The following is a 14,783-nucleotide window of genomic DNA, read 5'->3' as shown; positions in this document are numbered from 1 at the left end:
GCTGCTTTTTAATCCTTACAGGAAGCGGAGGGAAGCATGGTTTTGCCTGCAGACGCTGCTGCTTGTCTTTCCTATTGATGGGAACAAGTCTCTGCCCATGAGCCCAAAATGCACAGTTTGACAGTCTCTGGGAGGCCATAGGGCCAAGAAGGCTATTCCTGGACATGGCTGGCTGGAAGCAGCGGTCCATCTCTCACTGCTCCCAACTTCTGCTTGGTTGGTCTTTAAAAGGTGAGTTTCTTTTCCCCTGCCCCAAATCTCCACCATCTCTAACCCTCATCACTACCCTGAACAAAGTAAGATTTAAAAATCCCAAGAGCACAGATGGGAAAATTGAGGTTCAGAGAGGTGCTGTGACCCGCCCAGGGTCACACAGCACACAAACGCCAAAGGCTAAGGGTTTTCGGTTGCTCTAGCGGGGAAATGCCAGCCCCTCAGCGGCTGACAAGCCCAACCCCTCAGAGCTTCAACTCCTCCTCCCTCCCCCATGTCAACAAAAAGAAACTCATTTTCTATTCCTGGCTTCTCTGCCAGCTCAGAGAAGGGACTGAGTGAAGAAGAAATGTCTCCAAATATACCCAGATGGTCTTTCCTGACTTCTCAGTTTTGCTGTCTGTTTTGCGAAATCTGTTTTCCACTAGACTCTGGGAACTGCAGGTGCAGGGGCCTGGGTAACAGCTGCCCTCCTCTGAGCTGGGTACCTGCTCTCCCGAGTTTGTGTCCTGGGGCTGTGTGCTCACACTTGACCATGTTTGGGCATGGAGGCTCGTCTCAGATGGGAACCAAAGGCCACTTCCCCAGAGACGGACTGGGAGCCCAAACTTCCTGCTGGAGCTCAGGCGGCCTCTTTTGGGGTGGGGGCTGGGAGCCAGGCAGAAAAGTGTCTGCCGAAGACTCACAGGGCACCAGGGAGACTGTGAGTACCAAGTTCAAGGGCACTGGGGAAGTGGTTTCTCCAGAGACTGGGGCTGGAGGGGAGATCTTCGTGGAGGGAGGCTGGCAGTGGGAGCTCCCTCCCTCGACGGGCTGTCCATCAGGATTCTGGGCTCCAGAGGAGTTGATGTTGTGTCACTCGGGACTAGAACTGCTGGACCTGTGGTCTGGTGGCCTTTCGGGGGGCCAAGGGTAAGGGTGGGCGCTCCATGGCCCAGTCACTGTAGTAACTCAGTGCACTGGCCCTCAGGTCTCAGCTCCCAGAGCAGCCAGAGGGCAGCAGCCTGGAGATCAAGACCAGTCCTGGAACTTGTCACCAGGGGAGGGGGTAGGACAGAAACAGGCCCAGCAGGAGCACTGGAGACTTCTGATCCAAACCTTCAGGGTTTTCTTTGTTAATAGTAAGAGTTAATATTTATCGAGGGCTTGCGTTGGGCCAGGCACTGTGATAAATATGACGTTCGATACATCCTTTGCTCTTTGTCAGAACTCTCGGAAGCAGGTACTATCATACTCGTTTTACAGTCGCAAGGTTGCTAAGTAGCAAAGCCAGGATTTGATCCCATGTCTGATGACCTCAAAACACCCCCTGTCCCTCACTCCACCAGACCCTTAAACACTGTCCTCTATGCCCTGTCCTCTTAAGGAAAAGGAGGTCAACCCAAATACCAGGTCACACAGGACCCTCCAAAATCCTGTCTTGCTTGGCCTTTCTTCATCCTTCCTAAATCCACCCCAGACCTCTAGTGACTTTTCTAAATGGGAAGCTATATCCCCAAAGTCCAGAGATATTTAGCAATTCTCAAAACTGAGAGAGTCTTCTTAGAGTCTAACTGAAATCCCTCCTTTTACAGCTGCAACCCATTTCTTCTTGTCCAGACCTCAGGGGATGTGAGCAGCTCCCAACCTTCCTCCTGTCTAAAGGCTCTCACTGTGGTTGTTGTATCCTATGGCCATATCCGCATCCGTATTATCTCCCCATTCTTTTATCCTGCGTGGTCTTACGAGGATTTATCAAAACTCTGAAGCCTACTCCTTCAGTGCGGGCCACAGTCTCACCAGAGCATTGCAGACAGGTGGGATCTGAACAAATGGCAGATTCCAGACTGTTCTCTGACAGGGAGCCTCCCATCTCTTTTCCTCCTGAGTTCTCAGACCCGGTAGCACAGGGTCCTGCCTTCCCCAGCCTCGGGAGTGCCCAGGGGCTGGGAGGATATAAGAAGCTGTGCAGCAGAAGGGCCAGTGCCCCTGGGGGCTGATTAGCCAGGAAGGCAGGGCAGGCCTCCCCCCTTCAAGGATGCGCCGACTCTCCCAGGAAAAGACTGGTTTTGTTGTGAGCGCTCGGCCTAGGTCCTCCCTCCAAGGCAAGATTCCTTCTTGGCCCCAGAGACTTGTGTTCCACAGTCCTGGGGCTGGGACCAGGCACCAGTGACCATAGACAGTCCTGGGGAAGCAGGCCACGTGGGCTTTTAGCCCATCCTCAGGTGGCTGTGTTCCTTTACCTGCAAAAACATGGACGGGCTTGTTAAACTGGCCCCAGGTAAAAAATGATGTGGACTGTCCCACTCCCACAAGACGCAGAGACAGAAGGACAGAAGTAATAGGACAGAAGAGAATTGAACAGAACATCTTTCTTTGTCAAGGGAACATTTTTTTCCCTTGTGAGTTCATAATGTCTGTTAGAATGTAGGGAAACCCCACTTCTCAGTGCCCCAAATGTGGAAGGAAAAGTCATCATTGGGTGAGGGAGTCAATCATCTTGGAGGGAGTGACAGGGCTGTAACCTTGGTATCTGATGCTGGAATCTCCTCTTCAGGACACTAGGGGAGGGGGAACAGCTGGAGTGGGGAGGAAAGGGGGTCAAGCATCTCTGATTGGACACTTGAAACAGTCCAATAGTTAGGAGAGAAGCCTGAGTAGAAAATGAAGCACTTTGCTGAAAATTCCTTTGGACTAATAATGCCTATCTCCTGGATACTCACTAATTCATAAAAATATTAGGTTTATTACTTTAGGGACCTGGTGGGGAAAATAAATTCCTTCCTGATATCTGGCTAAAATTTCCCCTACAACAGGGATTACAGAGAAAGGCCCCACGGCCCCTGCATCCTTGGTAGAACTGCTACCTTCAACAACAGACAAAACCCCAGCAAAGGAATTTACCACAGGCTGTGAGGCAACGCACAGAGGGATGGGAAATCCATACAAGGAGAGAAGCCAGGCACCTCTGGCTCCAGGCGGCACACGGGTGGCAAGAGTGACACTGCTGGAGGGTGTTCAGTGTGCCCAGCAGGGGAGGGAGGGACCCTGCTTGCCCTGGGGAGAAGCAGATTCCCAGAAGAAAAACGAGGGGCTTCTGGCCCAAGAAGGGGGAAGGGAGGAAGATGCCCGTCACTCCCGTGCAACCTGCTTTGGCCCAGGGTGGCTCAAGTCCCCGTATAAGAGAGCAGTTGCTGAGGCCACATAATGCCTCCTGCCCTTGCTTGGAGCAAGGAGGAGGCTCTTACAGGATCCCAGTAGTGGAGACACCTCCTGCCACCCCAATGCCTGTGGCTGCCCTCTGGGGGCCCTGCTGCCCCTTCTCTGCGTGCTGCCCACGCCCAGCCGGCCCTGCTGTGGGACTGTTTTGGTAGAACTGTGAAATGCTCCAAGCTGTTCTGAGACAGGTATCCTAGGAGAAAGAGCACAGATGGTCCACTTCTGCAGGGAGGATATTAGTTTATCTCCAGTATTAGCTTCCTATCAGTGCTGTAACAAAGTACCACGAACTTGGTGGCCCCAAACAACAGAAATTTACTTACACACAGTTCCGGAAGCCAGAAGTTTAAAATCAGCAAGATGTTGGCCAGGCTTAGTCAAGGTGTCATCGGGGCTGTACTTCCTTCAGAGGCTGTAGGGGACAATACGTAATTCCTTGCCTCTTCCAGCTTCTGGTGGCTGCCCGCACTCCCTGGCACGTGGCCACATCACTCCAATCTCAGCCGCCCTGGTCATAGCGCCCTCTCCTCTTTTGTGTCTAATCTCCCTCCACCTCCTTCCTATAAGGATTCTTGCAATTACATTTAGGTCTACATGGATAGTCTAGGATAATCTCCCCATCTCAAGATCCTTCATTTAAAATCTTTGCCATGTAAAGTAACGGTCACAGATCCTGGGGCTGAGAACGTGTGTACCTTGGGGGCCACTACTGAGCCTGTCACACACTATGTGACCTTGGGCCAGTCACTTTACCTCTCTGAGCCACAGGTCCTTCATCTGTAGAATGGGGATGATAGTACTTGCCTCTCAGAGCTGGGGGGAGGCTTACATGGGGTCCAAAGAACCCTCTGAGGTTGCCAGGCTCCATATAAAAGTAAAGATGATGTTGATATTTGAGCACCTTCTTCTCTCACCTGTCCTCCCTTCTGTGGTTTACCTATCACCTGTGCTGATCTCACATCTGTTTGCCTCCGTGGTCCTAGAAATGACTGCTGTCCCTTGTGGACATGGGGAAGAAGTTGGTGATGGCTCAGAAGCGGGGAGAGACCCGAGCCCTTTGCCTGGGTGTGGCCATGGTGTTGTGCGCCGTCATCACCTACTACATCCTTGGCACGACCATGCTGCCCCTCTACCAGAAAAGGTACGGAACCCTCCCGGCCTGGCCCCATCCTCCGGCCTCTCCCCTAAGGGTCTGGTCTGCAAGGAACCCCAGGCTTCTTCTTACCCTTCCCCTTGACCCTCACACCAGGCAGGAAGGTCTGGACAATCCTCATTCTTAGGGTCAAGGGTTCAAGTGCATGGAGGGTAGGCCGGACTGGGCCCTGCACCTCTGGAATTCTGGAACTTGGGTGTAAAAGATGCAGGAGGCCCTTCTCACAAGAAACAGCCAAGGAGGCCAACAGCTCTTCCCTGGTGGTCCAATGGTTAAAATCTGCCTTCCAATACAGGGCACGTGGGTTTGATCCCTGGTCGGGGAACTGAGATCCCACATACGGCAGGGCAACTAAGCCTGCGCGCCGCAACTACTGAGCCCACATGCCTCAACTGGTGAGCCTGCGTGCCGCAAACTACAGAGCCCATGAGCCCTGGAGCCTGCATGCCACAACTAGAGAGAGAAAACCCGCACGCCACAACTAGAGAAAAGCCCACGCACCACAACTAGAGGGAATGCCACGTGTCTCAACTAGAGAGAAGCCCGCATGCCACAACTATGACCTGACGCAGCCAAAAATAAAAATAAAAAAATAAAAAGAAAGAAAGAAAGAGCCAAGGATCAGAGCAAACGCCCCAGTGTGAGTCTGATCCCAGGAGGAATCAGAGAGTCACAGAATTTTGTAGCTCATCTGCATTTTGGTTCTCCTTCACAAACCTCTGAGTCAAGTGGGCATCTATCTTCCTGTTGAATATCTCAAGTGATGGGGAGCTCACTACCTCAATTGTATACACCATTTCATTTGGGGGCCTTTCTGATAAGTAGGGAGTGTCTACACCGAGCCAAAAACTGTTACCCTGGAGCTCTGCTCTGGAATCTCAGAGAATGTCCCATGCCTTTGCTGCCTGACATGTCAACCACTTGAGCTTTTAAAGGAAAGGCTGTGAAGTCCCCGATCCATGTTCTAATGGGAACAAATATGCTCCGTTCTCTCAGCCTGATCTTAGGATAAGTCTCAGACCCTTGCCTCTGGCCGCGTTCCAGCGGCTGACAGCCCCCTCGGTCTGGCAATGTGTCTCCTGCCTGGTAAATGGGAAATGAGTCACAATTGATTCACTGGTGTGTTGATGAGCCTGTTATGCTCTTCCGGGCCTGCTCCTGCCCCACTTTTTACAGCTCTGGAGCCATTCCAGGCTGGAATCTTACCGAGTAAGGCACCGCTCAGAGCAGCCATGTGCCTCCAACACGTTTTCTCCGGGTTAAGCATCTTCCCCTCTCGGGAAACAAATCAAGCCCCTCCTTCATCTACTCTTTTTAAAGAAAAGGGCACAGATTCTGAAGCCATCCATACCTGGCTTCAGGTGCTGTGTGGCCTTGGAAGAATCACTCGACCTCTCTGAACTTCTCTGCCACCCTCTTCAAGACGAAGATGGATGTGGCTAAGGTGTCTGAGGTCGGGCTGCCCATCAGAATCACTGAGAGGAGTTTTAAAAACACACCAGGGGGCTTCCCTGGTGGCACAGTGGTTGGGAGTCCGCCTGCCGATGCGGGGGACGCGGGGTCGTGCCCCGGTCCGGGAGGATCACACATGCCGCGGAGTGGCTGGGCCCGTGAGCCACGGCCGGTGAGCCTGCGCGTCCGGAGCCTGTGCTCCGCAACAGGAAGGGCCACAACAGTGAGAGGCCCGCATACCGCAAAAAAACCCCAAACAAACAAACAAACAAACAAAAACACACCAGGGCCTGGAGCCCACCTACCTTAGAAATTCTGATTCACTTGTTCTGGGGTGTGGTTTGGCCCGACAATCTTTACAAGCTCCCCAGGGTATTGGGTGAGCAGCCAGGGCTGGAACCACTTATGCAGATGTTGTCCAAAAGGCCCCAAAGCGTTGATATTTAGATTCTACGATTCCTCCCCTGGGCCCAGGGACTCTGGGGTCACGCTCCTTTAGTGCCAGATGCTGAGGGTCTCGGCCCTGGGTCTCTCTAAAGGGGTTCACACTGGGCAGTCTGTGCCATCCGGGTTCTGAGATGTGTGTGTGTGTGCATCGTCTCCCCAGTGTGTGGACCCAGGAATCCTTGTGTCACCTGATTGAGACCAACATCAGGGACCAGGAGCAACTGGAGGGCAAGAAAGTGCCCCAGTACCCGTGCCTGTGGGTCAACGTGTCATCCGTGGGCCGGTGGGCCGTGCTGTACCACACAGAGGACACTCGGGACCGGAACCAGCAGGTACTGATGGGGGGGGGCGAGGTACGCATCCCCTTACCCCGGCAGGCGTGTGCGCCTGTCCCTAGCTGGTTCCCTATCCCCGCTCTGGAGAGCGGAGGCCGGGAAAGATAAACCCACTTGACCAGGGGCCACAGCTGGTATGAGGTCCAGACAGCCTTAGCTCTTCTGCACTGGAGTCAGGCAGACCTGCCACCAACCAGCTGTGTGGTGGGCGCAGCCAGCGCGGCCCCCCTAAGCCTCAGTTTCTACATCTGTTGAAGCGCTGTTATGAAGTCAGGGACTGTTTATGATGTACCAAGCTCGATGCTGGGTGGATAGCAGGCACAACAAAGAAGCTGTTAATGGTCTCGCTTCATCCTGTAAAGTGAGTCACATGAGAGGCCGGACCCAGAGCTGACCCCACAGAGAGGAACCCCTGTGACTCCCCCTGCAACTCTAGGAAACCAGAGGCCCAGGTTTGGAGCAACCTTTGGAGGCCAACACTTGGGAGATGTACCCATCACTGCCTCTCAACAGCCCCCCACCCCAAATCCACCATTGTAGCCCTTTCTATAGGAAACACAAGTTGGCCCATTTTCATTCACTCATTCCCTTGCTCTTTCATTCAGCCATCGCTGAGCACTTCCTGTGTTAGGGGCTTTGGGTTCAAGAGGAGAGAGCTCATATGTGACATAACACCTAGTAGAGAGGGATCAGTGCCATAGGGAGAAACCAAAAAAATTATGGGCATTAAAGGAGGAAGTGACATTTCCTAGCACATTGAGGTGAGGGTATCAGAAAGGCATTTGGGTTAAAAATCAGGCAGGTACAGTTTACACAGAAATACGGGGCGGGGGACATAGATATCAAGGGGAGGCAGAGAACAGGCATGAGGAGGGAAGGCCGGGTAAGAGAGAGGTTCCAACACCGGCACAGACAGTGCCACAGGATGGGGTGTAGCGGGAAAATGTTTCAGAGGTAGCCTAGGGTCTGTTCTCAGAAGCCCCCCACACTACCAAAGTGGACAGTTAAACTGGGGTAGGTTTTTTTGTAGTTTTTTCTTTGTTTTTTGAGAGAAGAAGAACTTTAATAAGAATGTTACATGTTATAGAAGGTAATTAGCCCCCATAGTAAAAGAATATTACAGAAAACACTTTCCTGAATTTTTTTTTTTTTTTTCTAAAAGGACAGTCTTCAAGGGTGTCTGAGAGTGATAGCAAACACAACACAGTAGGAGAGAAGGAGGGGAGGTGGAATTCCAGCATTCCCTGACCCAGCACAGTTAGGGAAGCACGTGAAGGAACCATTTTACAGAGAATGGGATTAGGCATTCATATTCAATCAGGATTTTTTTTTTTTTTTTTTTTGAGCTTTAACAGTTCAGCATAAGGAAGGAAACTGGGAAGGAAAGATGGAGGAAGGGTTAAGCTTATCCACAATTGCCATTTTACAGAAAAACACACTGGTTCAACCATATGAGATGCGCAGGTTAGCCTTCCCCATGTAGCCCTGCAAATACGTAGAGCAAATGCCAAGGCGGCCATCTGGGCTCGGGGTTAACGTACTGGGTACACAGTTTGAAAGAGACTCTGATTCCACCAGGGCTGGTCTCTCACCAGCCTGGGCTGGGAACACACGAAGTTCCTTTGCCTTTGCATCAAAAGGCCAGAGCTTTGCCTGGAAAAACCTCAGACCAAATAATGCTCGTGGTGCTGGCTGTAACAGGGAGTAAAGCCATTTGCAACTCCTAATAGACTCCAGCATTTCCTGGGGGAAGGTTCTACTGATTACCAGGGATTTAAATTCAAGCAAACCGTAAAGAAGGGAAAGACTAATGATATTCTGGCGCTGTATAAGCTGTGTGCCTGACTTCCCTGCCAAGGACTACCAAACTGTGGAATTAAAATGTGATCAGGGAAGCTGGGGTTCCTCACCTCTGTCTGTGGGTTAGATCCATCTGGGGGACTTAGAACCGGGGTCCCACACCAGACCCACGGATGCAGAGTCTCTGGGCTCTTCAGGTGATTCCAAGGTTCCTTGGGAATTACTGCTGGGAGCAGCTGGGAGTCTTTAAAGGATTTGGGGTCCTGGCAGCATGATCAGAGTGATGTGGAGGGCTGTGGGGTTCAGTTACTGGCGAGGGAGGTGAGGGCCACAGCAAACACCTGGGACAGCTCGGGCAGGGATGGATGCAGACAGAATTTAGCAGCTGATGGGATGGGAAGGGGAAGGGTGCCGGAGGGACAGTGGGATCATTGACAGTGCTAGGGGGTCATGGAGACGTGGGTCCGGGCAGTGCAAGGCGGCCTGACTTGTTCTGTCATCACTAGCATGACTCGGCCATGCCAGATGGAGCTAGAGCCTCCAAACCTACCTGAATCAGCTCCTCCCATGACCCCTGCCTCTTCTTTGGCATCCAGGGGCCCCTGATTTATTCAAGGATCAAGAAGCACATTTTCAAAGACAAGCAGAAGTGATCACTGGTGCAACGGGGGCTGGGAACAGGCTGGTTTGCAGGCTGCCACCCCGGTCCTGAGGCTGCCAGAGGAGCGAAAGGCCAGATCTTCTCCCTAATGGGCTGTCAGCAGCCTCTCAGACATGCCTCTGTCTGGCCTTGGAAGGACAGCACTGGCAGCCGCTGGATATTCTATCTGTTATCCCATAGCATCCAGGCACCACCAGGAGTGTGCCAATGGCAGGTTGCCACTCTGGCGTGACAGCGGAAGTGGCCTTCACGGTTTTGCCAAACAGCTGTGTTGGTGCACCAGCTGTTCCTCCCACCTTTGTTCAGCTCCTTGCCGTGCAAGGAGCCAGTGTTCCAGGCCAGCTGGGTGTCTTCTGGAATCACATGTGAAAGGCCTGGCAAGGCTGTCTCCCCCAACCCCTACTATGAGGAAGGGTGTCGCCAGCCCACTCTTGGATTCTTCCATGAGACTTAGCCTGGGGGGGATTCTAAGCCCCTCCCCACGGTCTATGCTGAGAACAGTGACACTGCAGGGCTTGGGGGGAGAGGATAGATCATTTAAGATCCTTTAGACAACTCATGGTTAGCTGGACCCAAGGCAGGGGAGAGAGGATGCAAGTGGGCCCCAGGCCTCTGAGGTTGGCTCTGCAGAGTAAACTCCTGTCCAGTGTCTAGAGAACATTAAGGATCTAGAGTAATCCCAAACTGGCAAAGAATACAGTGGGACCCCAGGATGGGCACAAGTTCCCACTTCGGAGCTTGTCCATAGGCCCCTCCTTAAGGGAAAGAAGGAGTATTGTTTCAATTTCATAGTTAAGTCACAATACTATTATTAACACCATCTTCCATTTATTGAGCACGTAATATGTCCTGGGCTCTGCGCTAAGCGCTTAACGTGCATCATCTTGGTTAACTGCCATGACAATTCTTCTAGGCAGGCACCCTCACAAACCCAATCTACAAGGCTCAGCGAGGTTGAGACATTTGCCAAGGTCACACAACTTGGAACTTGTAGTTGAACTCAGGCCCGTCTGGTTCCATCGCCACACCTTTGTTCCGTGAGCTAGGTAACCCAAGGTCACAGTCAGAGACTTTGGGGAGATAGGACTAGGCCCTCTGAGCTCATGATTCTGGATCCACCTGCTACTGGGACCCTATCGTACCCAAGAAATCTGAGTGCCAGATTCCTCAGGAGCCGGCTTCTCCCCAGCCTCGGCTGCTCCCTGACTGGCTGGGGACGTGAATCTGCCTCTGGATGCAGCTCTCCCACTTCCCAGGCTGTCAGAGCTGTGATGCAACCATTCTCTGTAGTGCTGGACTGAACGCTGTCAGGGCAGGCAGCTTTGGGGCAGGACCTCATTTAAATACAGGGAGCAACCCAGGCCCGGGGAGAAGCTGGCGCAACACGGTCACTCGTTTTGATCTGGGACGTGATTGGACGAGGACAGTGGTCCTCGAATTTTAGTGCATGGAGGAATCACCCGACGGCTGAGCCCCTCCCTCAGCCGTTCAGAGTGAGGAGGGAGCCTGTGCTTATGACCAGCCTTCCAGGTAGTCTGCTGCGGAGGCCGTGCGGGGGACCACCCTCGCAGAACATCTGCCGGAGGCTCACGTAAGCAACATGCAGACCTCCTAGCGCGGAAGAGGGATAAAACCAGGGTCTCCACTTTGTGCCTTCTCTGCGGAGCTTTCCATCTGGACCTCATCTGCCCAGGCCGGAAGCTTCCTAATCACAAGGATCAGTGTCAGAATTAAACGTGTCCCAGGCTCTGCCTGCACAAATCTCTTTTAAATGCATGCTCTCTTTCCTTTGAATCTCGGTGTCAGATACCAGCTGGCCGACATCTTTTGCTCGGCTCACGCAGGGTTAGACCTCAAAGGGTTTTCAATTCAAATTTTCACCAATATTTTAAAATTGTGAGAGTCCACATTAAAATCTGGTTTTCTGGCTTCTCTACAGATATTGGAGGTCTGGCTACAGTAGGTCTTCTGGATGGCATGGCATCAGTTGTCCAGATGGAGTGATGCCTGCCAGTCTAGACGCAGCTGGCTCTCTCCATCTCACCAGGACCACCCATCCCCTGACACCGAGTGTCAGCTGGCACCTGTCATCCTATTCCCTTACCTACTTCACCCGTGGACGTTACCTGCCTGCGCTTTGTAGGCAATTGAGCGTCTGACTTCTGCCCTGAATCGAAATATAGAGCCCACTCAGCCTGTGTCCCCCATTGGTCTCCTTAGACAGATAAGTTTGAAGTTCTTTAATAAACTCCTTTGAAAAAGGTATTGCTATTAACCCATTTAAGTGATGAAGACATCAAGGCTCAGAATGGTAAGCAATTTGCCTAAGGTTCTGAAGCCAATGGGAGCAGAGCCAGGGCTCCAGCTGGGGCCCCTATCTCCAGGTGTGCAGCGTGTACCCTGAGCAGCTCCGAGGCCACCACCCTCCCAGACGACACTGTGTACACACCTTCTAGAAGCACACAATGTGCAGCCTGCCAAGCTTTGGACAGTCTTAACTCCCACCCAGGGGCCTGACTCCAAAGCTGACGCTTTTCTTTATTCCATGCCAGGCCCTAAGAAAGAGGGATTTCCAATCCCATGGGTGCTCTCGCTTCTCCCTACAGTGCTCCTACATCCCAGGCAGCCTGGACAACTACCAGATGGCCCGGGCCGATGTGGAGAAGGTTAGAGCCAAACTCCACGAGCGCCGGGTTTTCGACTGCTTCTCCACGACTCGGGAGAATGAGACGAGTGTCCTGTATCAGCGCCTCTACGGTCCCCAGACCCTCCTCTTCTCCCTCTTCTGGCCCACCTTCCTGCTGACCGGTGGCCTCCTCGTTATCGCCATGGTGAAGATCAACCAGTCCCTCTCCATCCTGGCAGCCCAGAAGTAGCCCCATCCACACCACATCACTGCTCGGGCCACCAGGGGCTGGATGCGTCCCCAGGCTGTTCCTCACTTGTGTCCCCATGCCTCCTCCCCCTGCCTTCCCACTCTCCCCCCTCCAATACATTCTGTCTTCTGCTGCCTGGATGGTCTTTGGGAAATCTCTTTGTTAAGTCATTTCCTGCTCAAGAATGTTACAGTGGCTTCCCCGGACCCAGGAGAATGCAAGGCCAACCAGTGATAGGTCTCCTTTCCCTGTCCCCGCTCAACTGACTCAAACTTCTTTCCTGCTGTGCCACTGTCCACTGCACCGAGGACAGTGATTCTGTGCCTGTGTCCTGGCAGTTGGATCAAAGACCTGCTGGTCCCACCCAGGAAGCCATCCCTGGGAAACCTCTGTTCCTTCTTTGAATTCCACTCTGAAAACAACAGCAGCGCTCATGGGCAGAGCACACTTAGAACATTGTTTGTTTTCAGGATTCTCAGAGCTATATACATTTTTATACCAATATTATCAGATATAGGTACAAACTTCTGGTCTTAAAGCCATGGGGATATAACGTACAGCGTGGTGACCACAGTTACTAATACTTTATTGTATATTTGAAAGTTACTAAGAGAGTAGATCTTAAAAGCTCTCATCACAGGAGAAAAAATTGTCATTGTGGGGAGATGGATATTAGCTAGGTGTGGTGATGATTTTGCAATACATACTACAGATATCGAATCATTACGTTACACACTTGAAAACTAATATAACCTTATATATCAATTATACCTCAACTTAAAAAAACCAAATATATAAAAAATAACAAGAGGCTATAAGGAAATAATACTAAAATACATCAAAGTAGTAACAGTGGGATGGTGGTTAACTGTAACTTTCTTCCCTCTTTTTTTTTTCTTCTCTCTTTTTATTTTTCTTAATTTTTAATTTAATTTTATTTATTTATTTTTTTTTGTGGTACACGGGCCTCTCATTGTTGTGGCCTCTCCCGTTGCGGAGCACAGGCTCCGGACGTGCAGGCCCAGCGGCCATGGCTCACGGGCTCAGCCGCTCCACGGCACGTGGGATCTTCCTGGACCGGGGCACGAACCCGTGTCCCCTGCATCGGCAGGTGGACTCTCAACCACTGCGCCACCGGGGAAGCCCTCCTCTTTTTATTTTTGATACTTTTCTAAATTTTCAACACTAAGAAGGTTTGGTTTCATTGTGTTTGTTTTTAATCAGAAAAGTAACAGTAGATGTTACTTTCGAAGGAAGTTTGAAAGGGTGAGCTCCCCATCACCAAGCAGATGCAAGTGGCCTGGGGAAGGGGTCAGCTCCCATCAGAGACAGGTTTTTGAGAACACACAATTTAAGAACCCTGTATGGAGGGAAGGTAACCGCCGAGATGGGGAATTATGATTTACAATGCAGATAAATACAAGACGCTGGCCCTGAGGGGAAGTCCATCTCAGTCTTAGAAAGGGGATAATTGGGGGAAGCTGTCATCTCTACCATTACCACTCCAAACACTTGGCCTAGAGCAGTCATTCTCAAAGTGTGGTCCCCGGACCAGCAATATTGGCATTCTATGGAGGCGTGTGAGAAATGCACATTCTCAGGCCCTCAGCCCAGCCCCACTGGACCAGAAACCCCAAGGCGGTGTGGTGGGGAGTGGTTTTGTGGGGTCCCGAGGAGATGGACAGCAACTTTGTGTTTTAACAGTGGCTGCAGGGGACCTGTGCTGGATCATGAGAACCACTGGTGTACAGAACCAGGGTCCTGTCACTGGGCTTTTTGGAATGAATCAATGACTTTTTGTCAGCTCCAGTCCTGAGCTGGACATGAAGTTAGGCTGGTGTCCCTGAAGCTCCTCCCGGAGCTGTGATTCCAGGTGCAGACCCTGGGGGTGAATCCTGTCTCCACTTCCGCCAGATTGCACCCCCCTGATTCTCACTTGTTTCATCTATAAAAGAGAGACTCCCCATTTTGGGTAGTTGGGGGGGGCTAATGAAGGTTTGACACATAATAGGTGGTCAAAATGGAAGCTGTTGTTATAACAGTAACAAGTAATGAATACTCAGAAACTTCCAGAAGAACTTATACCAACAATAATGTTAACTAGCATTTATTGGTGCTTACTTATTCCATGCCAGGCACAGTGCTAAGCAGTGTGTCTTGTAAAAATTCAGTGAGGCACTACTGAACCCAGCTCACAGATAAGGAGAAGCAAAATAAGACAGTGGTTTATATATGTGGACTTGTGATGCCTACGACCTGGCTTCAAATACCCAAACCTGTTATTCTCTAGCTGGGTGACTTTGGGCAAATAACCTCTCTGTGCCTCAATTTCCTCACTTGCAAAATAGGAACTAATAATAATATTTCCCTTTTGGGGGTTGTTGGTATTAAATGAGTTATTGTATAATGTTCCTAGAATAACGACTGACACATGGTAAGTGCTATATAAGATATTATGAGAAACTGAGGCTCTAAGAGATCATTGGCCAAGGTCAACCATATAGTAAGTGAGGAACTGGGAATCAAGCCTTGGGCTGGGTGATTCCAGAGCCTGACCTGTCAACCACAGTATTTGAGCTGATTCAGCTGAAGGGCTGAGGGACCCATCCACCCAAAGACCCGGGGGCCAGGTAAGGAAGAGTTTTGCA

General features: G+C 51.3%; 1 protein-coding gene across 1 annotated transcript; it reads left to right on the top strand.

The window, feature by feature from the left end:
* The first annotated feature begins 856 nt into the window (after positions 1–856).
* On the top strand, positions 857–12,235 carry KCNMB1 (potassium calcium-activated channel subfamily M regulatory beta subunit 1). Its single transcript, XM_030829960.3, has 4 exons — positions 857–916; positions 4,395–4,552; positions 6,624–6,795; positions 11,866–12,235. The coding sequence occupies exons 2-4, from the start codon at positions 4,419–4,421 to the stop codon at positions 12,133–12,135; spliced, it is 576 nt and encodes a 191-aa protein (XP_030685820.1). The 5' UTR covers positions 857–916; positions 4,395–4,418; the 3' UTR covers positions 12,136–12,235.
* The last annotated feature ends 2,548 nt before the right edge of the window (positions 12,236–14,783 follow it).

The sequence above is a fragment of the Globicephala melas genome, chromosome 3, assembly GCF_963455315.2.
Source record: "Globicephala melas chromosome 3, mGloMel1.2, whole genome shotgun sequence".
Lineage (NCBI taxonomy): Eukaryota > Metazoa > Chordata > Mammalia > Artiodactyla > Delphinidae > Globicephala > Globicephala melas.
This window is presented reverse-complemented; position numbering and strand designations above follow the sequence as displayed.